Source organism: Bactrocera neohumeralis, chromosome 4, assembly GCF_024586455.1.
Source record: "Bactrocera neohumeralis isolate Rockhampton chromosome 4, APGP_CSIRO_Bneo_wtdbg2-racon-allhic-juicebox.fasta_v2, whole genome shotgun sequence".
Taxonomy (NCBI): Eukaryota; Metazoa; Arthropoda; class Insecta; order Diptera; family Tephritidae; genus Bactrocera; species Bactrocera neohumeralis.
In genome coordinates this window covers 29534258-29560313 of record NC_065921.1, presented here as the reverse complement: position 1 = coordinate 29560313, position 26056 = coordinate 29534258, and the positions used below count along the sequence as shown (strand labels likewise).

Sequence of the window (26056 nt, the reverse complement as noted above, 5' to 3'; positions counted from 1 at the left end):
TTCTGCTCTCTCCCGAATGGATAAGGAAGCGAAGCAAATGGGTCTGGTAGTGAACGAGGGAAAGACGAAATATCTCCTGCCATCAAATAAACAGTCGTCGGACTCATAACTTGGCTCCCACGTCACTGTTGACAGTCATAACTTCGAAGTCGTAGATAATATCGTCTATTTGGAACCAGTATTAACACCAACTACAATGTCAGCCTCGAAATCCAACGCAGAATAACTCTTGTCAACAGGTCGGACTGAGTAGGCAATTGTGAGAAGTAAAGTCCTCATTCGATGAACAAAAACCAAACTCTATAAGTCACTCATCATTCCCGATCTGCTATATTGTTGCAGATGTATGGACGATGACAACATCTGCTGATTTTTGAAAGAAAGGTGCTGCGGAAGATTATGGACCTTTGCCCAATGGGCACGGCGAATATCGTGATCGATGAAACGAGCTGAGGAAGAGGAAGACCAGGTGGAGATGGACCTGGCTTCGCTTGGGATCTCCAATTGGCGCCAAGCAGCGAAAAAGAAGAACGACTGGCGCGCTGCTGTAAACTCGGATATAACCGCGTAAGCGGTATCAACGCCAGTAAAGAAATGTAAATTGTAAAATATTCAGAATTCTCATTGGCTTGTATAATACTTGTATGTGTACTTATAAAACGCGTATACTGACTATGGTCTGTCCAGTCAGCTCAAAATTGGAGATATCATGCTTACGACATAAAGTAAACATAAATAAAAAACCAAAAATGACCCACAAATTTTCCTAATAACGAATTCTGATTTCCAAGCACAAAAATTACCATAACTATATAGATACTTAAAATTATAACGCATTTTTTTTTTAAATAAATGGTCTGCTTGTGTCAAGTGTTGTAATTTATACCCAACACACACGTGCTGATTGTCAGTGGTGCGTGTGTAGCTCCAACCAGCGTTATCCTTTGCGTATAAATTGAAAAGCGCAACAAGTTCATCCTCAGTTGCTGTCGTGTCCTCTTCGTGTGTGGTTAAATAAAAATAAGGAAAATACTCAAGTGGAAAGTTTTAGAAATTATTGATTTGAGTGTATAAATTTTGGACAAATATAAGAGTGGATTTATACAAAAATTTTCTTGGGTGAAAAATGGAAGCATAAAATTGAAAGCAATTAAAGAAGTAACACATTCGAAGCAAAGTGTTGCCAATAAACTTGCAAACGATATAAATATAGATATTTATACTTATTTAAAGTACTCAAATATTTTACTAAGCAACGCAAATACTTGTGTCAATGTATTAGCATACATTTTACTTCAAATTGAAATTTTATTGTAAATAAAAAAATATGGTTAACTTAGTTTACATAAAAAATTAATAGTTGATAGAATGAAAATAAAAATCAACAATTTTTAAAAATTTAATTTTTATTATCATTTAATAATATCGATGTCATTTGTGGAGAAAGAACTGTGTGGACTTCAATTACATTTCTACATATACATACATATGTATATACTGAAAATTAAGCATCAGATTTTGGAAATATATATTTGGCATATAGAAACATATATAATAAACTTATCAAAAAATACTTATAAAAAAATTAAAAATATAAATAAATGGTCTAAAACAGTAAATAGCTGAAAAAAAAATGAATTCAATTAACGTTATGAGAAATTGTCGAGGAAAACTTTCGACTATATAATTGATGAATAAAATCACTGAATTATATATTTAAAAAAATCCTAATAATATATTGTTGTTTTAGCAGTAGAAATAATGTACAAATAATTTTGGAAATACGGCCGTGTTGACAGCATTTGACGAAAACAACCTGAATCCGTTAGGGTTATGTATACCTGACTGTCGTGAGAATTTATAACATTGTATTGCGTCGCTTATATCTGTGTAACGCTTATTTTAATTTCTTTCTTAATTTTTTTTATTAATTAGGACTTATGGTTTTTTTTTTAATTTTGGAGTTTTCAAATTTGCAATAAATTAATTTTGAGATTTTGAACATTTACAATTTTTTTAATAGTTTTGGAAATTTTCGTTTAATATTTAAATTAGGTATTTAATTTGAAAAGAAAATTTAATAATCTTCAAAAAAAGTAAGTAATTAAAAAAATGGTTGAAATAAATAAATTAATTTTTTTAATAATTAATTTTTGAAGTTTCGAACATTTGTAATTTTTTTTAATAATTTTCGAAATTTTTATTTAGTATTGAAATTAGGTATTTAATTTGAAAAGAAAATTTAATAATCTTCAAAAAAAAGTAAGTAATTAAAAAAAATGGTTGAAATAAATAAATCAATTTTTTTAATAATGAATTTTTGAAGTTTCGAACATTTGTAATTTTTTGAATAATTTTCGAAATTTTTATTTAATATTGAAATTAGGTATTTAATTTGAAAAGAAAATTGAATAGTCTTCAAAAAAGTAAGTAATTAAAAAAAATGGTTGAAATAAATTAATTAATTTTTTAATTTAAATTAATTGAAATTTCGAACATTTGTAATTTTTTAATAGTTTTGGAAATTTTCGTTTAATATTTAAATTAGGTATTTAGTTTGAAAATAAAATTGAATAATCTTCAAAAAAGTAAGTAATCAAAAAAATGGTTGAAATAAATAAATTAATTTTTTTAATAATTAATTTTTGAAGTTTCGAACATTTGTAATTTTTTTAATAATTTTCGAAATTTTTATTTAATATTGAAATTAGGTATTTAATTTGAAAAGAAAATTGAATAGTCTTCAAAAAAAGTAAGTAATTAAAAAAAATGGTTGAAATAAATAAATTAATTTTTTAATTAATTAATTTTTGAAATTTCGAACATTTGTAGTTTTTTAATCATTTTCGTAATTTTTATTTTATATTTAAATTAGGTTTTAATTTGAAAAGAAAATTGAATAATCCTCAAAAAAAGTAAGTAATTAAAAAAATGGCTGAAATTAAGAAAAAATTTTAAATATTTCAATTAAATTATCGTAATTTATATGAAGTCAGATTTTTAAAAACAAAATCCGACTAGTTCGATTTGTAGCCCCTCAACCTACTCGAAGGGGTCGAATTGCTATGCGAGCAACATCATAAAAATATCTTCAAAATGGCATCAAGTTATCGAAAAAATTGCACATATTTGACCTAAATCGGGATATTATATTTTACTACACAATTACTCATGTTATCATGTGACTAAAAACCGATCTAAATATAAACCTGTTTAGAATAATCTGAACTATTCTGTAAAACCCGTATTTTTTAAGAGTTTTAGATTATCTATAAAATCATGTGTTTAACAAGTACGGCAATGTTTTAAGCTTAACTCTAGTTTCACTCAACGAACAGCAAATATAACTTACATAGGTTTTCTTGAACAACATTTATAACTCGCCTGAAACGATTCATATTTTCAATGAGATTGGAATGCATTATTCCACAATTTATTTAACATAATTAAATGTGTCAATATGTTTTGAAAAAAATTTGAAAACGCACGTTTTTTATCAAACAAAAATCAACTAATAAACCAGATTAAAAAGACGAGGGACGATAATTTTTGAAAGCACAAAAAGGCTTGTTTAATAAAACCAATTGATAAAAGAGGATAAAAAAAATAAATGAAAGAACACAGCAAGCAAAAAACACAATCTTTTCCATGTTCTCGATATCTGCCCAAACTTTGATGGTAATTGTAGTAATATGAGCAAAAAATAGTAAGAATCTGTTTATAATTTTAAAATTCTTAATTTATTCTTCGAAATCTATGTCGTCCCTCTCAAAGAAATCGCCCTTGGCTCAAATACACTTGTGTCATCGTCAATTTCCGGAATATGTAGCCTTTAATGCGGGTAGCAATTCACGTTAAATGTCTTCCATTGACTCAAAACGGTTTCCCCGGAGCGTTCGTTTGAGTTTGTTGAATAGCCAGAAGTGATGGTTAGCGATATTGGTTAAAAATTTGGCAAAAAACTCACGAAGAATCAATGCAGTATACAATTACCCATTATTCTGGCCTCTTTTTACAAATGGCTTCACGCAAACTACACATAACACTAAAATATTTAGGGGTTTCACATAGTCTCATAAAGTTATAAGTAATAACGATCCGAAAACATAGCGTTCAGAGTTGTATTTGCGTAAACTTATTTTAGTATGCAATCCAACAACAAATTTTTTAAACTAGTATAAAAATTTATGATTTTATGATGCTTTATGACACGTTGTAAGTACCCCAAGTATTTCTTGTTGATAGTTTGGCCGGTCTGAAGAAATTCGGAGTGCATCACACCTAGATAATCGGAAAAAACTGTCAACATAACCTTAATTTTTTACCTGCTTTGACATGGTATTTTCGGCTTCGGCTTTGCCACGATTGATCGCCTGTTTCCAAGTCGTACATAGATCCAAGACTCATCGTCAGTAATAGTTTCATGACATCCTGGTAGTCGGAAAGCACTGTTTTATAGATGTTAATGCGACGCTGTTTTTCGAAAAAATTTTGTGCTTTCACTTTTCGTTGCCCTAAATGATCTTTCAAAAGTGGTTTTCACTGATCCTTTTGATATTCCAATGATGCCAATAAGGTCTATGACTGTTAATCGTCGATTCTCAACTACCAATTCAATTATTTTATTAACGTGTTGATCATCGATTGATGTTGATGGCCGTCCTGGACGTGATTCGTCGCGTTCTCGACCCTCTTTGAATAATTTGTACCAATCAAAAACACTTGCTTGCCACAAACAATTATCGTCGAAGGCCTTTTTCAACATTCTGGACGATTCGACACTAAAAATTTGATTCCGCACACAAAATTTAATGGAACATATTTGTTGAATAATTTGACTCATCGCCGAATGCAGTTTATGAACTTCAGAAAGACAAACGTATGTTAAACGCTAATGATTATTTTAATATGGCATTTGGCACAGATGTCACTGATAGTCATACTAACCTGGAAAAAAGATATTTCGGCGAATGGGTTTTTCACACGAAACTTAAATTTAACAGTCTTACTCTTTTCTTCAGTAGTACATCCAATATTTTGATAATTATCGACTTGTTAGTAATTAAAATTTAGTTTTGCAGAGGTGATTAGGGTACTTCGCACATACCAACATCACTCCACTCTCAGACTCCTTGCCAAAAATATGCGGAAGGATTTAAGGTTTTACTAAATATCGAAAGAGTAGATAACTACACCTAAAATGTTCAAAATGTCGTTTTTTATTGAATGAAATACTCCTTTTACCTTTCAAGAGATATCTGCATGCCCCAGTAGCAATTATGTCACCAAATTCCCAGAAATCGGAAAGTGAATCGTGGAAAAGGTTTGTGTTGATGCTTGAAAATTTCTTAGGTGACCACAAAGCACCAACTTGTGAAGAAAATTTGAAAAATAGACTGCCAAACTTTCAGACTGTGGGAGCAACCATCAGTATTAAAATATGTAGGTTAACTCCACAATCATCTGATAATTTTTGAAGTTTTAGTGGGGAAAAGAAAGAGCGGTTCCAACAGGATCTACCAGTGATGAAAAGATGGTATTAAGGTGGTTGGAATCGTCATAGGATAGCAGATTACTGCTTATCCTTAAAAAGAGATTGCTAACTGGAAAGTTATAAAATTAATACTCCGAAAAGGAGTTTTATTGAAATATAGCACAAGTTTTCGACAATTTCCTCTTTGTTTACTTTGCTTTGACAACAAAAGCACCTTAGACTAATGTAATTTACATTTGGAAGACTACTTTGCAAGCATCTGGTGTCTCCACGGCAGGGGCGAAACCCCCCCGCCCCCAAATAATAGGTCATTTGAAAAATTGGTTGTTCTTGGGGTGTTTTTAAAATAAATGAATACATTAGTCACTAACAGCGTTGCCGTTTTGATACAATTGTATCTTTTTTGATACTTTTTTTTCTAAATTTTGAAAATGTTAAACTAAAAACAAAAACAAACCTATTGTATCTGGATAGTATTAAAAAGTTGTGGGAATGTAGGCCAATTAAAAAACCCAGAAAAATATAAACTGGACAGAGACATTTTTTTAATTTGCTTCAAAGTAATGAGCTTGCCTTATAACTCTGTGGCTGCTGAACTGGATTTTTTTAGATTTAAGGGGAGTTGTGAGTCGAAAATGGACTTCTTTTCAAAATTAGTTCTGAACTGAAAAGTCACCAATAAGGTTTCTATTATTTTTTAGAGTTTATTGTTAATCATAATAAAGGAAAAATAAAAACTCATTTATTATGACTTTCAGTTTTCGTTCCATGAGCAAACTGTTGTGCAATAAATTTAAATTAAAAAAAATTATGCTATTTGCAAAAAAATACTTGAGTGTCTTAACTAAAATGTCTATATTTTTAATAAAAACAACCAGAAAAAACTGGTCTGAATTAGATACACAACTTTACTTATTATTTGTTTTTCATTTGCTGAATTTAGAATGTGGAAAAGGTTAAAAATCTTTTCTTCAGATTATATTTTCTAACTAAAATTTTGAATATATTTTCAGGAACTGGTTAAATCAAACAAAGAGATCCAAAACTTTTTTAGTGCATCGTTTTTTAAAGATTGGAGCAACAATCCCTATATCTGTTGCTTCGCAGGCTTAAAACACATTTAAGAAATAAAAGTGGAGAAGCACGCCTGAACGGAATGGCTCTCTTGAATATCCATAGAGATATAGACGTGACGGAGGAAGAAATTTTAAATGTTATGGCCCAAAATAAAAGAAGATTAGACTTCAATTTGTGAATAAAATAATGAAACATTGTCTTTTTACCTAAAACCCCCCCCCCAAATTTTTTTCCTGCGTTCGCCACGGTATGGTACACTGGAGGAGGTATCGATAGTGAGGACACAGAGTCTGTTAAAATTCGCGTTAAGCACAGGCATCCTAAAGGATGACTACTCCTCATGGCCTAGTAACTGAATTCCATCAGTTATCGTAAAGGACCAAAACTGATCTATGGCCTACCGGATTAATCTCACCTAAATGATATTTTGAAGTAAGAATTTTTGAAAATTTAGTTCATTTTCCGATATTAAGTCAGAAAAGGTGAAAAGTTAAATATTTTACATAAAAAATACAGTATGTTTGGTACACAAAAAGTTTATTTTACACCAAATTTGGTGAAAGAAAAAGGAAGAAGAAAAGAAATAAAGAAACAATCCTTTTCCATATTAAAAAGTCAATCGAAAATACAGGATACAAATGTGTGACTCAAAGTCAGCTTAACACAAGCACCAAAGCAATTGACATGAAATGGCGAACAATAATAACAAGCAGCCATAAAAGCAGTCGACGCGTCACTTGGCATTGCGAAAAAGTGCAGAAGTGCAAACGCGCTAAATGTAGCTTTCAACGTAATTCTGTTTTTAATCAAACGAATTATCACGCATTCATATGTATGATTATGATTATAAATAATGACACACCTAAGTATATACGACATGTGTACATATGTATGTATACGCGCCCACCCCACGAAGAGTCAATAGACAAGCGCCGAGAAAAACACAACATACTATTTGTCTAACGTTGTGTTTTTACGCACAAATATTGATATATATGTATGTATGTATATCGATATATATGTATGTATATATGTGTCACATATGGATAGCTACCTTTGATGAGTTGATTGGTTAGGAGAAAAACTTGTCATCCTAGCAGTAATACCATATACATACATACATATGTGTATGTATTAGCAACAAAGTGACTATATATATATATGTATGTATGCTTATATATTCAAAAATAGTTTGCTGTTTTTATAAAGGGCAATACACTTTAGATAACCTTCTAGCAAATAGATCGCTTGCGGCGGGAGCGTCAGGACCAATCACTAGGGTGACCCGTAGATTTGACAGGCAAAAAAATAACACCGAAATCTTTTCAAAACTTTTTTTTTTGAACTTCAGTCAATCCGCGCTCAAATTAAATACCAAAAGCAAAGTTCTGCTAACTGAGCTCATAAGGTTAGTTTGGGTTAGGTCAGGTTAATCTGGTAGGCCAATAAGCCACGCATATACCAGTTTTGGCCTTTGCGATATCAGATGGGGAAGTCATCCTTTAGTATGCAGGCGCTTGACGCGAATTTGAACAGATTCTGTAGCCTCACTATCGATACCTCCTTAAGCGTACCATACCGTGGAGACCATAGATGCTTACAGCGTAGTCTTGCCTATGCGGAACAAGTGTACAAGAGATGCTCCATTGTTCCCCTGCTGCCTTGCTCTAAACATTTCTTGCAGTCTTCTCAATCTGTCAGCTCCATTCTGCGGACGTGTGTCGCCACCGGAGCTCATAAGAAGCTATAAAAGCTTTCAGAACCAAGCAAAAACTTAAGGGCGCTCTCAATAACGCTGCCAACAGCAAGTCACCAAACAAAACTGAAATATAGAAAGCATTCTATTTAGAATCTTTCAAAAATGTATATAAATGACACATATAGTACATACATAATTACATATTAGGATATATGGCAGGAAGTTTGGGGTTATGATACCTTGATTGATATCCGCGACGTATATTACGGTATCTCACTTAGACAAGTAGACAGTTTCCCAGAATGAAAGTATTGACATGTTTTGAACTTGCCTCCAGTTCAGTTTGACATTAGGAATCCCGTTTTTAAGCTCACTGCTTTAATGGAAACTGTTCGGTTCAAACGCCTGCAACTGTAAGATCAAACTTGCTGAGTATAAATAGTTCTTTGGATTTCTAACCAGAAGGATTCCGCCAAATTTTTTGACCACAAGCATAGCGGAGCTCCAACGCGTTTCCAGTCAAAAGTTTTTCCGGTGAGAGTGCTCTTTCATACCAGTTCAACGGCTTTACAGTTTGTACAGACAGCTGAATTTGCAACAGAGCACCAGTCGTTCTTCCTTTTCGGCGTCAATTAGGGATTTCAAGTATAGCCAGGTCTTTCTCCACCTGGTCTTTCCAACGGAGTGGGGGTCTTCCTCTTTCTCTGCTTTTCCCGGCGGGTGCTGCGTCGAATACTCTCAGAGCTGGAGTGTTTTCATCCCTTCCGGTACGGCCTTGGCTTGTTGCTACTTTGTATTTTCACTCCGTCACCACATTTTATCACTCAAATAAATAACCGCCGGCAGTTTGACGCTGCCTTTTGCCGTTATTCGTTTTAATCGAAATTCATTTGAACCAGTTTCGAACACATGACGTTCCGGAAGTTAATAACACACAACACCCCTATGGCTATGACGTTATGACGTACGCCTATACCGTTAGAAGGTTTCTCAGGGAATTTAACTTGTCTTACCATGTAATAGTAGCAAACGTTACTTACTTTATATCAGCACATACATACATATGTATGAATGTTTGTGGCTACGCGCCACTTTCTACTATTTTTTCAATTTGTATAATTGATACTAACTGCACATGCACATCTACATACATACAAATATACGCGCTAGTTAGAGCAGCGTGCTAACCTATTTGACAGGAATTCATCACATAATAAACATATGCGTGCATATGGCCATGTGCTCATTCATACATACATACATACATCCATATATCTGGACATGGGAATATGCAACAAAGTTGATCTTTACTATGGAAAGTGGCTATCAAGTCTTATCTGACGCACTCACACGTTTTTCCATTTCCGCGAATTTTATAAATAAATATTCGATTGGTGAAGAGTTACTAGAAGCTTAACTTGGAAGATAATAGATGTCATTATGCTTAATTAACAGTTGGTGAGGTAGCCAATACTAGAATAGGAGGGTGGCCACTGAATCGTGCTGCCTGATAGAGCGTACACTGATTCATGTTATCATGTAATCAAATCCCAATCTTCTTAAGTAAAAGGAAATAACTTTCGGGCAGTTTAAAGCTTGTAAGACGCTATCCATGTCGGATACCGTCAAATCCATTCAACTTTTAGCGCGATTCCCATCGGACTCTTTTGAATTTTCAAGGCTTAGCAACAAAAAGAAACCGTACCCGGCTAAATCTGGTAAACACGGTGGATGTGGAATCAGCACGTAACCTAATTCAACCAATTTAACAGTAACTACAGTCGTTGTGTGAACCGGGGCATTATTATGGCAGAACAGTACTTTTATGCAATTCGGATTCGAATCGAGCCACTAATTCAACATGGTAGAGCGCTGTAACCGTTTGGTCCTACTTTAAGTCGACGGTATAGATCACACCTTTCTGGCCGAAAGGACAGTATTCGCCTTTTTCGTAGCAGTTTAGCCAGGCGAAGTTCACTGTTCCGACTGGGCGTATTAGAGGCACCTGAATGTGACTCGCCACTTTGAAACTCGAACCAATTTTTGACGATCGCCAACGAATCAAAAGAGTAACCAAACAGTCTTGGTTTTCACTGTGCGAGTTTCCTTCCAAATACAAGAATAGAATCAATATTGGTTCTTTTGCATTTCTCTAAACCACATACAACTCCACTTTCCCGCGCCGTAGAAACAAAACAACGATCCCGAGAGTGCACAACACGATGTTAAATATCTCTAGCATTAGTTGCCCCATTTCTATCATTCTTTATATTTAAAAGTTAATTGTCTGTCATTTCCGTTGTATTTAAGAATATCCTTCGTAGCAACCAATATTACCGGACTTAAAAAATAGCTCGACCGGTACCAGTTATGCAACTTAAGAGAAAAAAATCTGTTTATTTTCTTACAGTAAATGAACAATTTCGAATTAGTTTAAGACAGCGTACTTCCGCGCTTCCAGCACCACAAGCATAACTACAGTTGTTAGGATTCAAAAGAGAATCCACACATAAAGATGGCAACGCCACCAAGAACTCAAGATCGTCATCCGCGAAAAGATATGGAGGTCGCTATTACCACCTCTGGTGATGCACAACGAAAATTGGCACGAAATGACATTGGAACCGGGTTATCAAGTATCAAAATTGATATAACCGACAATAGTTTTTTTCAAACTCCAACTTCGCTGCCTGAGGAGAAAACGCTTCATATGAGCACACACTCCAGTTTAAAGCAGTATCATCCCAACCACGACAATATACTAACAGATAACACTTTACACAATAACATCCAACATAAGCATCTGCACATCCAGCCGAATCTACAAGTGTCCAACCATTTGGATAAAATGTCAATACGATCGGTCAGTTCGGAGGATGTTTCGACCACGGTGGAAGGCAAATGTTGTAGTGCTGCTGCTCGTAATCCGGCAATCAAAACGGGACGACGCATACAACTGTTGCAAGTAAGTGCTTCTAAATGCAAGATTTACTCTTAAATATTGTTTCAGATGTGTTTAAAATGCGAATATCCGTCCCAACTTCGTTTTAAATAATACTTCTTAAAGCGCGTTTTTTTTTTGATACACCATTCAAGCGAGCGTAGTCGCTGTCTCATAATTCGCTGAACTATATCAATGTCGTCGTATATCTCGTACAACTCATCGTCTGCGGTATTTGCTGTTGCCAATGCCCATAAATGTTTCGCAGATCCTTTCTCTCGAAAACTCGTAGCGCTGACTCAACAGATGTTGTCATTGTACATGCCACTGCACCATGTAGCAGGACGTAGATGATGAGTGACTTGTAGAATTTGGTCTTTGTTCGTTGAGAGAGACCTTACTCTCAATTGCCTACTCAGTCTGAAGTAACATCTGAAGGCAAGAGTTATTCTGCGTTGGATTTCGAGGCTGACGTAATTGTTGGTGTTAATGCTGGTTCCAAGATAGACGTAATTATCTAAGTTCGAAGTTATGACTGTCAACAGTGACGTGGACTTTCCAACGGAATGGAGGTCCGTTCAACCTGTACAACCCAATGACTTGGGTCATTTGAACACGTTCACCAAGTTGCCCTCGTTCACTACCAGACCCTTTTGGTTCGCCTCTTTGTCCAACATGTAGAAAGCAGAGCTAAGTGCACGGTTGTAATGACCAATGATATTGATGTCATCGGCGTTCTTGTAGAAGATTGGAGTTGTCCTGTCTGAAACCTCGTTTGGCATCGAACGACTCGGAGAGGTCCTTCCCGATCCTGACGATACTTTTGGTATTGCTCAACGTCAGTTTACGCAGCCGTATTACTTTTGTGGCGATACCAAATTCAGGCATAAAGACAGCTCTTTCCGTGCTGACAAAAGCAGTCTTAGCAGCTTTGAAACTACGAAGAGGTGATGTGTGTTGATCCTATTTTAATGGGCCTTTAGACATTTATAGCCGAATTAGGTCGCCTATAAATGGCTATGAAATTAATGGTAAAGCTCCGACAAGAAATCTTGACTCAAAATCCACTATTTTTGATCGAATGTGGAATTTTTGCTTACTCTTTTCTTCGTACGCGAGTACTTAATTTATTACTTTGTACTTGTAGGTTCAAAATAATAGAGATGAGGCAGAAATAATTAGAAGAGCTAAAAGACAAACCTCTTTCTAAGCAGCATTTTGTACGAAAAAGATAGAAGTCGAGCCTATCACTGAGGGACTAGTTCGTATATATACAGACTGACGGACCGACAGACAGTCAGACGGACATGGCTAAATCGACTCAGCTCAACATATTGATCATTTATATATGTATATACTTTATAGGGTCTCCGACGCTTCCTTATGGGTGTTACAAACTTCGTGACTAACTTAATATACCCTGTTCAGGGTATAAAAACTCCCGAACACATAACCTCTTATAAATTTTCACATTACAACACTTAGTGTTGCCTCTTTAGTTGTCTATTGTATTTTCTTTAGAAAATTAAAACGATTTCTGTCTCTCTCTCTCTCTCTCTCTCTCTCTTTTGGATATTAAACTAATTAATGAGAATTTATTGCTGATTTTATTTGTTTGTTTATTTCAGATGATAATTTTGCCATTCATTCCAATACTTGCGCTGATTGTTCAAACATCAGTTATTCTACGAGAAATTCTTGACTACAGAGCAGAAGTGGCTGACATTGAGACGCAGGTGAGTGTTACCTTGTCGCAAGGTTCTACGCGTTTGTATGTCTATATGTATGTATGTACCATATAAGAAAATATGGTAAGAAGTTAGTGGTAACGGCTTTTCTATCACTCATTGTGACTGCAGTATGCTGCCGACTAGACGTTTGCCACTTGTAAAGTAAATGTCTGTCTGTCTAAAATCTTTTTTTATACTCTCGCAACCTATTGCTACAGAGTATAATAGTGTTGTTCACCTAACGGTAGTAGGTATCATCTAAAACTAAGCGAGATAGATATAGATATGCATATATAAATGATCAAGTTGAGGAGAAAAGTTGAAATCCGGGTAACTGTCTGTCTGTCCGTTCGTCCGTCCGTGCAAGCTGTAAGTTGAGTAAAAATTGAGATACATACATATTTTGATGAAACTTGGTGTGCGGGTTGCTTAATACAAAAACACTACGAGTTTGTAAATGGTAATCGGACCACTGCTACGTCCACAAAACGTCATTAACCGAAAACCTATAATGTGCCATAACTAAGGAGTCGTATTTGACACAGGGGATATCAGTAGAAAGGCAACCTGTGGGCAAAAAATTGGAAAAAGTAGACGTGACCCGCCCTCTAATAAGTCACATATCTTCCAAACCAATAGAGTTACAATAACCAAAAGCACAAATACTATAAGAACTCCTAGCAAAGGTATGAAAATGGATAAAACCAGAAGATAACCCCACTGACAGCCATATAACGGTACTCTTAAAAACGTCTGAAAGCGCAATAAGTCAATAACTAAATAGACCAGAAACATTAAATTTTACCTCCGGGTTAGTATGAGAGGGCTTTATAGGAGTCGGACCAACCGATTTCGACTTGTTCCTATACAGTACGAAAATGGACGAAATCGATCAACAACCATGCCTACTTCCCATGTAGCACACTTTTAAATTCCACTTGATTCTTTCACTTTCCAGTCAGCAATTAATATAACAAGATAAAACTTTGGCCGAATAATGCCTTTAGTGTATAACCACCTTTACGACGAAAAAATTTTTAAATCCAACCAAAATTTGTTCAAACCCCTACATAAATACCGAATATTTGGACCCCAGTAATCTATAATTGCCTTTTGATCGAATATATCGATCAATGTGTAAGATACTTGTATATAATTTAAATTCAGAAAGAATCCTTTCCTGACAATATTAACTCAAATCTCAACTCATCAAAAATGATTTAAATCGAGTCAATACTTCTCTGAGACCCCTTATACCTAATAAAAAGATTTTCGAACTGCCAGGTGACTTTGTAGGAAATGGAGAGAGGGTGTTTTACTCATAACAGCGTATCTTTGTATCTAAAATAGATAAATTTGAACGAAAACTTGGCCTAGCCCATATACATTATTTTGCGAACATCCGGCTGACTTTACTCTATTTGGTTGGTTACCCCAACTCCCATAGATTCCATATAATGATTTTCGTTTTTCTAACAAACCTTATGTGTCTGTCAGTGTATGGGTGTATATATTGTGTAGGTATATAAAAAATTGCTCGGATTTCGATTCTCTGGTTGACGTTTTACATCTTAAAGTATTTGGCCAGGCTTGCAAGATTATAAAATGTTCGGTTTTACCCGAACTTAGCCCTTTCTTACTTATTTAATATAACACCGGGTGAACGAAGATTTGCGCGAACGGTGGAGATAAGCAAACGAAGTCAGAGTGGCCTCTGACATAAAATAATCTGCATAACAAAATAAACAGTAGCCACTTTGACCAAATTTGAATATTTTATTTCATTTTAACATCACGTCGTTCTTGTTGGTAGACCCTGTATTTAGACTCGAAAAAGTTATTCGGAAAATGTGTACTTACCGTAAGGGCGTTGAGATTGTAAAACAGTTTCTAAAATATCCTATCCTACTTTGTAGGTGCTTTAAACCGGTTAGTACATAAGACTAAACGTCTTGCAATTGTCCCTACAGAGATTTTTCCTCTACAGTTTTTATCTTCATTAGTCTTGTACAAAGAATGATGAGGCAATACAATCAAATTAAAATTTATCGCTCCAATCGCGCCCTTCTGTACATATAGACACAAGTATTCTTCTTCGCATTTATGTTTGTAACTTAGACTTTGCCTTACAGCAAAGTTAAATAAGACTGATTGAAGATTAATTGGATAATCAAATAGAAAGGTTAACAACAACTTGCAGCTAAACACGGAGAAATAGTAGACATACATATGTATGTATGTATGTACATATAAATATTTGAAGTAAAAAGAAATCCGTTATTTTTGCATGATCCCTTTGTGATAAGTTGAATGTATAAGAACATGCCAACTAAGCTTCCGAAACTTGTGGCTAGTCACCATCGATGTGTGTGTCCTGGTGCTGTGCTCATGGAATATAATCACTCGCTTTAGCTAGCCAGTTCCTGAGCGATTATTTTCTTCAGACGGTGCAAGTTCTGACAGTACAGGACAAATTAGGTAGGGGCGCAGCTCATAGTTGCGGAATTTCTACCAATCCAACAAAACACGTAGCACAACCTTCGTGGCTTGGTCATCGTTTGCGCGGCCACAGCGCGTTTCGGCCACAACCGGTTTGGTTTTTTGATTTCATGTCGTAAGTGATCCACTTATTATCACCACTAACCAACCGCTTCAGAAATAGATCGATTTTGGTGCGTTGAATCGCGATTCGCAAATGGAAATTCGGTCCATGACGTTTTAAGCATTTTTTATGGATCCAGCCTTATTTAAATAGTTACAAACGGTTTTTTGTGCTTTAGCTCTACACAATGCTGACATGAGGGTCGGACTCGACGATTTTCAATCTTTTATCGATTTTCGACAATTGGCTTTCCAGAGCGCCTTACATCTTTAACTTATTATCATAACCATAGATCCTATTCATATTTTTAACCGACCCACTCTTGCGTTCACTCTCTTATCGAAGAAATACGGTAAAATATGGCGTACTTTCTCTTTGCTGATGTCCATTTTTGGCGCGTGCTCTAAAAATACTGAGTCAAATAATCGCAAAACTATCTGAGAAGTTTTTTTAACACGAAATCTTATCTTTCTAACGTCATATGTATATGTAGCGTAACCCGATCGCACCTATATAAAACGGGATAAAGGTTACATTCGAGCAGCGATCTCGGACTTATAAACTAACCCAAATTAGAATAAAAGTATGGACAAAGATCTACAAAAATCATATTTCTACTCTTTTCACAAGTTTTTTTTATTTATCAAAAATGATCTTAACATTTCTCATATTTATTTTATTACATGCTCAACTTTTGACCAAAAGGTAACAATAGCTACAAACTTGGGAAAAGTTGTGACTCGTCTGCAGCTGGAGCGTTCAGAAGTGTCCTTTTATATCTTCACCAATGGCAATATAGAACGGTGAGCTAATTTTTATGGGGTTTTTATCGTACTATAGGACTTTGTGATATAGTTGCCATCTGAACTGATCTATAAAAAAAATAAAACTTTTTTATTTGACAAATTATCTTCAAGTAATTTTGCATAGATTTTGTTCAAAACATCGTACTATGTATGCTATTGTTGAGATCGGACCACTATAGCATATAGCTGTCATACAAACAGTTCATTCAAACTCAAGATAAAGAAGCGTTTCAGATTAGCCGCTGGTGTATGCCGTTGATATTAATATCAATGGTCTCAACGACCGCGCCGTTAATTTTACTTTCTGCAGAATGGATAAGAAATCGAAGCAAATGAGTCTGTTAGTGAACGACGGCACACTGGCGATTTGGCTCCCACGTCACTATTGACAGTCATAACTTCGAAGTCGTAAATAATTTCTTCTATCTTGGAACCAGTATTAACACCAACAATTACGTCAGCCTCGAAATCCAACGCAGAATAACTCTTGCCAACAGATGTTACTTCGGACTGAGTAAGCAATTGAGAAGTAAAATCTTCTCTCGACGAACAAAGACCAAACTCTACAAGTCACTCATCATCCGCTTCCTACTATAGGATGCAGAGGCATGAACGATGACAACATCTGGTGAGTCGGCGTTACGAGCGTACGAAAAGCTTCTGCGGAAGATACAAGTATATAGTCTTTTGCGCACTGGCAACGGCGAAAGCCGCATTCGATGGAACGATTGCTAGGTCGTCGTCCAAATGAATGAAGACACTGAAGTTCTGAGTAGTACTTTGCCGGGGGAAGCAGAGGAAGAGGAAGACCTCCACTTCGTTGTGAAAGATCAGGTGGAGAAGGACCTGGTAAACTTGGAATCTCCAATTAACGCCAAACAGCGAAAAGGAAAATCGGCTGGCGCGCTGTTGTAAGCTTGGCTATAACCGCGTAAGCGTTGTCTACGCCAATAAAGAAGAAGAAAATATCTTCTTGTTCGCCCTCATAGTTGAAAGTAGTACCCGCCCCATTATAATGTATAATTGAGAAGTAAATATAATATAGTATTCTTAATTTCTAATGATATCAATCGACACCAGTGGTTTTATATACATCCATATTGTATATGCTAGATCTATGATCTCTCAACTTTAGAATAAGAAAGAGTTTAGTATCAAGAAACTTGAGTTCATTATCTATTCATATTCCGATATTCTTTCTCGGGTTGTTCCAAAATGAGTATCAAAAGCACTTATCAGATCCAATCTGCTAATAGACAGTTTTTATGTGTTAAAATGATATTGCCAGCCTTTCGACTTAATCAAATTATAGGACGTCAATTCGAGCCTTGAGACTGCAGTGAATTGCACTATCTGCATGTGGTAGTTTAGTCAAATCTTACATTCATTTGAAAATAGTTTCATATCAAAACTTAATTAATGTGTTATCAATAATTTTAATAGATCAAATTTAACACGGAGATTCGCTATAACCGACAACGCTTTGAATAATCTGACAACATGGAATGAAGTTAGTGTACCCACATTGCCAGATGAAGATGAAGATTTTGAGGTTATGCTTAATCGGACGGAATTTCAAAATCGTTTAAATGAATTCAGGTATATTATATCAATGAAGATTTATTATTTTTTCGATAGCATAAAAATATCTTTGAGAAGTGCTTGTTTTCAATCAAAAGACGTTAGTCAGGGTAATAGCAACCAATATTACTTCATCTGTGCGACGAATAAAAAAAGATATATAAAGATGAGTTCAGAAAAGTTCTTTAAAAAAATCAAATCGTTTGAGTTACCTACAAGGTTAAAAATCTCAACATCTTTTCGATTACGATCCAGTTTTTATAGCATTTCGTTGACCAAACCTATAGCTTTTCGTAGTCTCATTTAGACTCTATTTTTCTTTCATAAAAGTAACACACGCTGAGTGATTTGTGCCCGAGAATAAATTAGCCATAATTATCTCATCGAAATGAATGCTTATGCTTCTAAGAATTGATCTAGTCTCTGTATTCTGGTTGACCAGGAATTACTTGGTTCGAATGAATAAATTTTAAAGATGTTTAAAAATCACCAAACTCGGTAAGACGTAATGGTAAACACGCGAGTTTTAGACTTTCCTTGGACAAGTTCAATTGCACTAAAATTTTCCCAACAAGAGAAATAGCACTCAAATTCTCGAAACAGTTTAAAATTACCGTCGGGAGAATGAGTTTATAATTCCTCGAAATAATTGTTAATAATAACACCTAAAATGAGTTACTTCCGTGTTCAAAAAACATAGCAAAGTTGACGTAGACAGGCCTAACACTTTCCGAAGACAAAAAACCACCATCGGTCACTTGTTTGGGGTCTCAATAGATACTTAGAAAGGAGAGCACCAATCGAATGTTCAAGTTAAACCCACTAACACTTTAGGATTTCAGCTGAAAAATACATCATTTTAATATAACTTTTTTTCGCACGATTATAACGTTTAGAGATCGTGTGCGCTCAGAACCCGAAGATAGCTCAATAACGGATGTTATGAATTGGTACACGGCAATAAATCGCGCTCTACTGCACCACCTCACTGAACAAATAAAGGAAACGGATAACAGTGGCGTTTGGCGGTAGTTAATATATATCGGAAAGTACCGTTATCTATCATATAAAAATTTTATGTCTTCATTAGCTACCTGATTGGTTTCAAAAATCTCTTAAAAAGTATTGAGTGTCAGAACATTGCTGCTTCTTTTGGCACTAAATACTATGGACGCGGTTACTTGGGCTTGGATGCGTTGGTTTCCTTCATTCGCTACGAGTTTTTGTCACGTGAACTTATCAACTCAACGCTAAATTATGTGCCCAGTTTGAGACCAATGTATATGAACATAACCAGGACCGACAAATACAAGAGGCTGAAAGCGATGTTAGTATTATAAGGGCTACAATATGTACTTACAATATTTAATGCGATATGTGCTCTTAATTCTTTTACAGGAACATAAATGTTTTTAAAAACAAACAAGGTGTTTCAGACGAACGGAATGCTATACAATATTACGATACTATGCACAATTTTACGGATGATTTACGAATATTACAGAAGGCGCTACGGATCAAAATCAAGTAAGTATATTAGTTAGGGTAAGATTTTTTCATTTAGGCGGGTCGTAAAAAAAGTTATATTTAATTCTAAAAAATTAAATCCAATCTATTACTTCGAGACCGGGTTTGATTCGATCGCTTCGATTCAAAATTTGCTGACTGATCGCTGGTTAAAAAAAAGGTGTTTAGGAAAATTTGTTCCATTACGTAAAAGTGTTTGAAAGGACTCAATGCTCTGCATTGCAATTTTGAGTCGGTTCTTAGATCTTAGAATCAGCTCGATTATCTTCATCGGCAGCGATATAAACGTAAGAGATATGGCTATACGTACTACCCTACGTACCAAGTAGAAGACCACACATCCGTTATTTTAGCATAAAATTAGAAGAGACATGACTTTGGATCTCAGCTTTCTTAAGTAGTTGTATTCAATCAGTAGTCTTTAATTCTTCTGATTTCTGTTAGGATGGGTATACGTACAGACCGTTTGGAACAGTGGAAGATAATGAATTATTTATAGAGACTTCATCTCCTTAAACTAAGGATAGAACTGAAACAACCGAAAACTCGTTAAATTTAAACTATTTTGGATTCTTACTTCGGATATGAACTTTATAATAATTCTACGAAACTATATAATAATATAAATACAAGTATCATTTTTTTTTGCACCAACAGAGAATATGTCGATACAACACTCTCGGAGGCTGCTAATAAAGAGGCGGTGGGCATAGCTATCTTGGTCGTCGTTCTATGTGTTTCGCCAATTATTATAATCTTAGTCAAGAATGCTGCGGCAACTATACAGGTAAACAGATATAGTCAGTAAAGTGATAGTTTTTTTCCTCATAATACAAGTTTCTACTATGAAAAGAATATATTAAGTTTGCCACGATGTTTGTCATATTTAAAACGAAACTTCAGAGACCCAATATATATGTATGTATATAAGTGATCAGCATTACGAGCTGAGTCGATTTAGCCATGTCCGCCTGTCTGTCCGCCCGTCGGCATGTATGTATATATGCGAACTTGTTTCTCGGTTTTAAAAACTATCTAAAATTTTACACCCGTTCTTTACTCATCAAGAAGCCCCTCATTTGCCGAAACGGCTAATATCGAACCACTATAGCTTGTATGGATCAGATCGGATCACTATAGCATATAACTGTCATATAAACTGATCGATCGAAGCTCTTTTGAGGATTTTTTTATATTTGTGAAGGCTTCGGTGCCACCGATGTTAATGTTTTTTCTTGTTTTACTGTCATTATAACCGTTATATTTCTTGTTCGATATTTTCTACAAGATGTATGCTGTCAATCTCGCACAGAAAGCCAAGGAATTGAAAAGGGAGAAGCGTAAAAGTGATTCTCTACTGTTTCAAATGCTCCCACCCAGTGTTGCCATGCAGCTAAAACAAACACAACAGGTAAATATCACTCTGGCAGTCGTACACAAAAGGAAAAAGTATGGTAGTCATAAACAGTACCTGAGTTGTTGATAAATTGAATTGATACTGACGCTGAAGGAAAGACTTTGACATTTGCGGAACAAGAAACATATTATTTAAACCAATTATTATTTATATCGAAGCAAGCTTCAATGAAAAGCGAAAACAATTTTTATTTTTTTGCCAATCATCAGAAACCTGAAGCTAAACTGGAGAACAAGAGAAAAACTCCAAAAAATCAATTAGTTATGTTAAATTAAGTTAAGCTAAGTTAATTAATCTGATAAGTCATAATTTATAGTTAATTCCTTACACAACAAATAATTTTATATCTTCCATTGCTATTTTACTCCGCTCTTAGGTACCCGCTGAAATGTATGAAGCCGTAACCGTTTACTTCAGCGATATCGTCGGTTTCACAGAGATAGCTGCAAGATGTACACCTTTGGAGGTTAGTGGTAACTCATTCTATGATTTTAGTTTTTATGAGGGTTATTCAAAGAGGGCGAGTTTTCTTCAAAACTATTTATGTGTTCCTTGAAAGTAGTCTCATGACGACGCTATAGCCGAGTACTTTTAAGTGTGTCTATAGTATTTTCTTCATAGATCAGAGATAAAAACTCTGGTCGAAGCAAAACTCTAAATTATGGAAGTAGACTTTAATTCTAAGGTGAAAATTGTTATCGTAGAGCCACCCGGTTTTCTAGTACAGCGCAGATCCTAATCGGCTTTTAGTATATCAACCTTTAGTCATAATGATACTTTCATATTTCGCCACCTCATAAGATTTTAATAGCTATAATTCTAAGATTAGATCAGATCAAATTGAAATGACTGTCTAAGGCACAAAAAGTACTTAGTGCCGTTTTAGACAAAATTGGATAAAGTAATAAAAATAATTGTTGTTGTTGTTGTACCGGTTATTTAGTCCACGTTGGAATGGTTCAGATAAGTTGTCATCGAGGTCACCCAACGGTAGGCCCATGAAAAGTGCTGTTTCGACGTTGTTGGTCTAAAGGGAGTGCAGTGTCAGGTGTGTAGAGCTAGCTGGGCATGCAAAGAGGTCGTTAGTGTTATGCGGGTGCTCGTTGCTGATGAATTTCTCTCTGCACACTGGACATATATATAATATGTCGGGGTCGATTCTGGATAACTACGAGTTTAACCTGCTACAGTATCCAGAACGAAGCTGAGCAAGGGTCACTCTCGACGGCAACTCGAGTTCGTCGTCTGCAATTGATGGTGGTTTGATTCCAAGTACCCCATACACTGAGAGGAAGACGGTGAAGGTGTTTATGGCTCCGCTGTGAATGGCGGTCAGTGCATGTCTGAAGTTTGTTGCGTCCGAACTCTGATCGGCGTATAGTTTTGTGTCGTCGACGTAGTTGAGGAAGGACTTCTTGATGTTCCTGGGATAATATTTTCCTCGGATTTTAACTAACTAAGCTATATAACATAGCTTGACTGTGTTACTGGTCCATAGCTTTATTACAATAATTATTCCTCAAATGATTTGTCATTGAGTCAACTCAACAGTGACAGAACTTACAAGGTTATATGTAAGTCCGTGTCCGTTCCGGAAATATAGGCCCGACTCTCGTGAAAACATATTTTCATATTTTCTGATAGCTTTCCTTGGAATATATTATTACTACATAATGAAGACCTTATGGTAATGCTCAAACGGAAAACGAAATCTCTGAAATAATTATCTAGTTTCACGCTATCGATGATAGGTTAGCAGCGCTTTCAAGGTTGGTCGAGGAGTGCCTAACCTCGCTATCAATAGCATCGAGTGTCTTTGTGATAAGACTGGTGTGGGTGCCAGCATATAGTGCAATCGCAAGAAATTGTAAAGCTGATGAGTTAGCAAGGAAAGGCTCCCTAGAATCGCTATCGGTGGAATAGGAGCGGGTCAGTGCTCCCGTATCATGTTGTACTCTGCTATATAGTGCAATCGCAAGAAATTGTAAAGCTGATGAGTTCTTTTGCCCTCAGCAAGGAGGATGAATGGAAACAACTCAATACTTCCTTCTTGACTGTCCCGCATTTGAGAGGTCAAAACTAGAATCGCTATCAGACATGGAACTAGGGGCGGGAAATTAAACGTCTGTGCTCCCACATAAGACTACATCCTGTCTTTCATCACCATCTATCCTAACCAAAGCTTTCTATGAAGAAATTCAGTAATAGGTTAAAAATAATTTTCCCTAAATTCGCTCTCCGAAATAGCTCTTCAATTAATAAATATTTATGTACATTAGGGTGGATCAAAAACATTGAATTTTATTTCCTTTTCGTACTCTGAAAAAATGGTTGAGAGACAACTCTCAGAAAGGCTCATTATTTTTCAGAATACCAAGCGCAAAGAACATTATTTTTTTAACCAACTTGGAAACTCATCATTTTCAAACTAACCCTACTTTTTCGATCTAACCTAATACATTTATTTATAGAAATATAGTTTCAAATATATTTATATAACTACATATATATTATATGACCGAATTAAAATATTTTAGGTCGTCACCTTTCTGAACTCAATTTATCGTGTTTTTGATGAGCGCATTGAATGTTATGACGTTTACAAAGTGGAGACCATAGGCGACTCCTATATGGTGGCATCAGGACTGCCAGTCAAAAATGGTACGTAACTGTTGTTATAAACATATTGGCATATGTATTTACACACACACTGACGTACATATGGACAAATTTAGAGAGTTATAAATTGTATCACAAGCAAACATAACTTTCAAGAAGTTATAAAAAAATTAACAGTAGCATAATTTAAGCTTACAACAACATACCATATTATGTATTTGTAGACATGTCTATACATATACAGTTAATTTACATTCAAATTCAGTTCAAAGGTCCCAAGTATCATATGCTGACATAAAGTGGTAATTTGTACATATGTATGTATGTGCGAATAATGAACTCGTTGGAAAAATTGTCACTTTCTGTCGAGCGAAAATTATTATGCACTCAGCAACACCTCTTTTTATTTTTTCTTCTTGATTTTTTCTTGTTTCGTCAACACTTCACGTTTGCCCTGACAACCAACTATAATCTCCGCATCCGGCTCGCTGTCTCCACCAATGGCGGACCACACATACACCTTTGTTTATATATACACACACATACATACATATATGTATGTGGGGTGTGCAGGCGAAAAGCATGTTTCGGAAATTGCCACAATGGCGCTTGATTTACTAGACGCATCGTCTTTTTTCAAAATTCCGCGGTCAACGGGGACGTTGCAAATTCGCTGTGGCATCCACACTGGTCCGGTGGTCGCTGGTATTGTCGGCACGAAAATGCCGCGCTACTGTCTATTTGGTGACACGGTCAACACAGCATCACGCATGGAGTCTACCGGAGAGGCCCACAAAATTCACATCACGGATGAAATGAACGAGGCACTGCACAGGATTGGTGGCTTTCGCACAGAGCACCGCGGACTCATTGATGTAAAGGTAAGTAAATTACATTTTTTTCCATTAAAATCTAAAGGACTAGGAACAAAATCACATATGTATATATGTACGTACATATGTTATCGTAAATTAGGATGTCCCTCCCTACAAGAATATCTATTTTCAGACAAATAGTGGTTTCCACCAATTCCAGGAAACTTCGTTTCATTTTATGTTGCTGTGAGATGCATATTTCCGTTAGAAAATATATTCTAATTGACGCTCCTTGAAAGCAAGGCCATTATGAATGGGTCCAATGTCTATTCGGATGGAGTAGTCAAGCTTCGACATAACGGTAATCGCTAAACAGGACATCTATGCTACCCAATAGAACGACCTCGAATGAATTTTCCATAACAAACTGTTATCTCAACTTTATTTCGAAAATGATTTGAGTGTTGTGATGTACTGTATACAACAATAACAAGACTGTCGCCACATTTCAAATCTGCAAACTAAAAATTGTTTATCACAAAGTTCATATAGTATTCGACATTCGTTGCATTAAAGTTGAAAAATAATTTATTATGCACACGTACTGTAGATAAAAGCGGAAAAATTGCCAAAAGTTTAATAGATAGTCTCTGTTTCTGTTAAAAATTATGTTTCTGTTATGAATGCTGTAAAAATGCTAGTGTTCATTGAAATCCGTTAAAAGGATCTGACAACTCTTTTAAGTATTGCATTAAATCAGAGAACTTAAAACATAAAACATGTTTTAAGTTCTCTGATTAAATGTAACTATTTTGTTTCTGTCTAAAAATCTGTTCTGTTAAAAAATAGGTTTCTGTTAAAAAAACTATTTCTGTTTAAAAATATATTTCTGTTATTGGTTTTCTGTTTGGAAAGCGATTCTCATTGGATTCCCTTAAAGGAAATAACTTCTCAATTTCTGTTATAAATCCTGCTTCTTTTAAAAATTTAGTTTCTGTTAAAAAAACTGTTTCTATTATAGGTTCTCTTTTAGTTTTCATTGAATTTCCAAAGTTACTATTAGTATTTTTAATAATTATTTTTAATATACATAAAATCGTATAAATAAATATAACATTAGTAATATACCATTTATCTAATTTTAGGGCAAAGGTCTCATGAGCACTTACTGGCTGACTTGCAAAGATGGTCCGGTGAAGGCTCGTTGTGAAGAGATTTCCTGGTTCACTGACATGCAACCAGTGTTTCTGGAAAAACTGAAGTCAGAACCTCTGCTAAAAAGCGACAGCAAGCGAAAATAATGTCACGTGGTGTAGTTTTATTTTACATACATACATACATAAGTATGTATTTTTGAATGTACAAGAGCATACTTTTAATCTCCATAAATAAAATAGACATATTTTGTTCGATAAGAACTTTGTAATAATAAAAGATACAATATTTATCTCAAATATAATTTCGTGGTAAATATATTATTATAAAGGAAAATAGATCAATGTGCGTAAGTACAGACTATGTACTATGTATGTTAAAAATAACTTTTCTTAAACATTGAACTAAAGCGGTTCTCGTTTATGTTTCCTCCAGCGGTACATCCGCCGGTACAAGGTTGATAAAGCAATGTTGTTTACATTATACGTATACGCTTTTTGCTTCTACACATTTATGAAAATATTATGAATAAATACTTACATACACATTAAGCTTATATTGGTCCTCCCAGTGCTGCTTGATAGGTGCTTCCT

At 35.2% G+C, this 26056-nt stretch overlaps 1 protein-coding gene across 2 annotated transcripts; it reads left to right on the top strand.

The window, feature by feature from the left end:
- Positions 1-1000: 1000 nt before the first annotated feature.
- LOC126755485 (uncharacterized) lies at positions 1001-25735 on the top strand. Of its 2 annotated transcripts, none has more exons than XM_050468084.1 (14): positions 1001-1119; positions 10681-11235; positions 12840-12947; positions 16249-16346; positions 17793-17948; positions 18827-18958; positions 19021-19257; positions 19329-19457; positions 20115-20244; positions 20746-20868; positions 21251-21340; positions 23412-23535; positions 24067-24374; positions 25454-25735. In XM_050468084.1, the coding sequence occupies exons 2-14, from the start codon at positions 10786-10788 to the stop codon at positions 25607-25609; spliced, it is 2241 nt and encodes a 746-aa protein (XP_050324041.1). In that variant the 5' UTR covers positions 1001-1119; positions 10681-10785; the 3' UTR covers positions 25610-25735. The 2 variants fall into 2 exon arrangements, with proteins under 2 accessions (XP_050324041.1, XP_050324042.1); XM_050468085.1 differs by having other exon boundaries at positions 1001-1158.
- The last annotated feature ends 321 nt before the right edge of the window (positions 25736-26056 follow it).

Bases quoted from the DNA above. Each gene is read 5' to 3' on its own strand.
- LOC126755485 (XM_050468084.1), top strand. From the start codon at position 10,786: ATGGCAACGCCACCAAGAACTCAAGATCGTCATCCGCGAAAAGATATG. The intron at 16,347-17,792 runs GTGAGCTAATTT...TAATTTTAATAG, and splicing joins ACCAATGGCAATATAGAACG to ATCAAATTTAACACGGAGAT. The intron at 19,258-19,328 runs GTTAGTATTATA...ATTCTTTTACAG, and splicing joins TACAAGAGGCTGAAAGCGAT to GAACATAAATGTTTTTAAAA.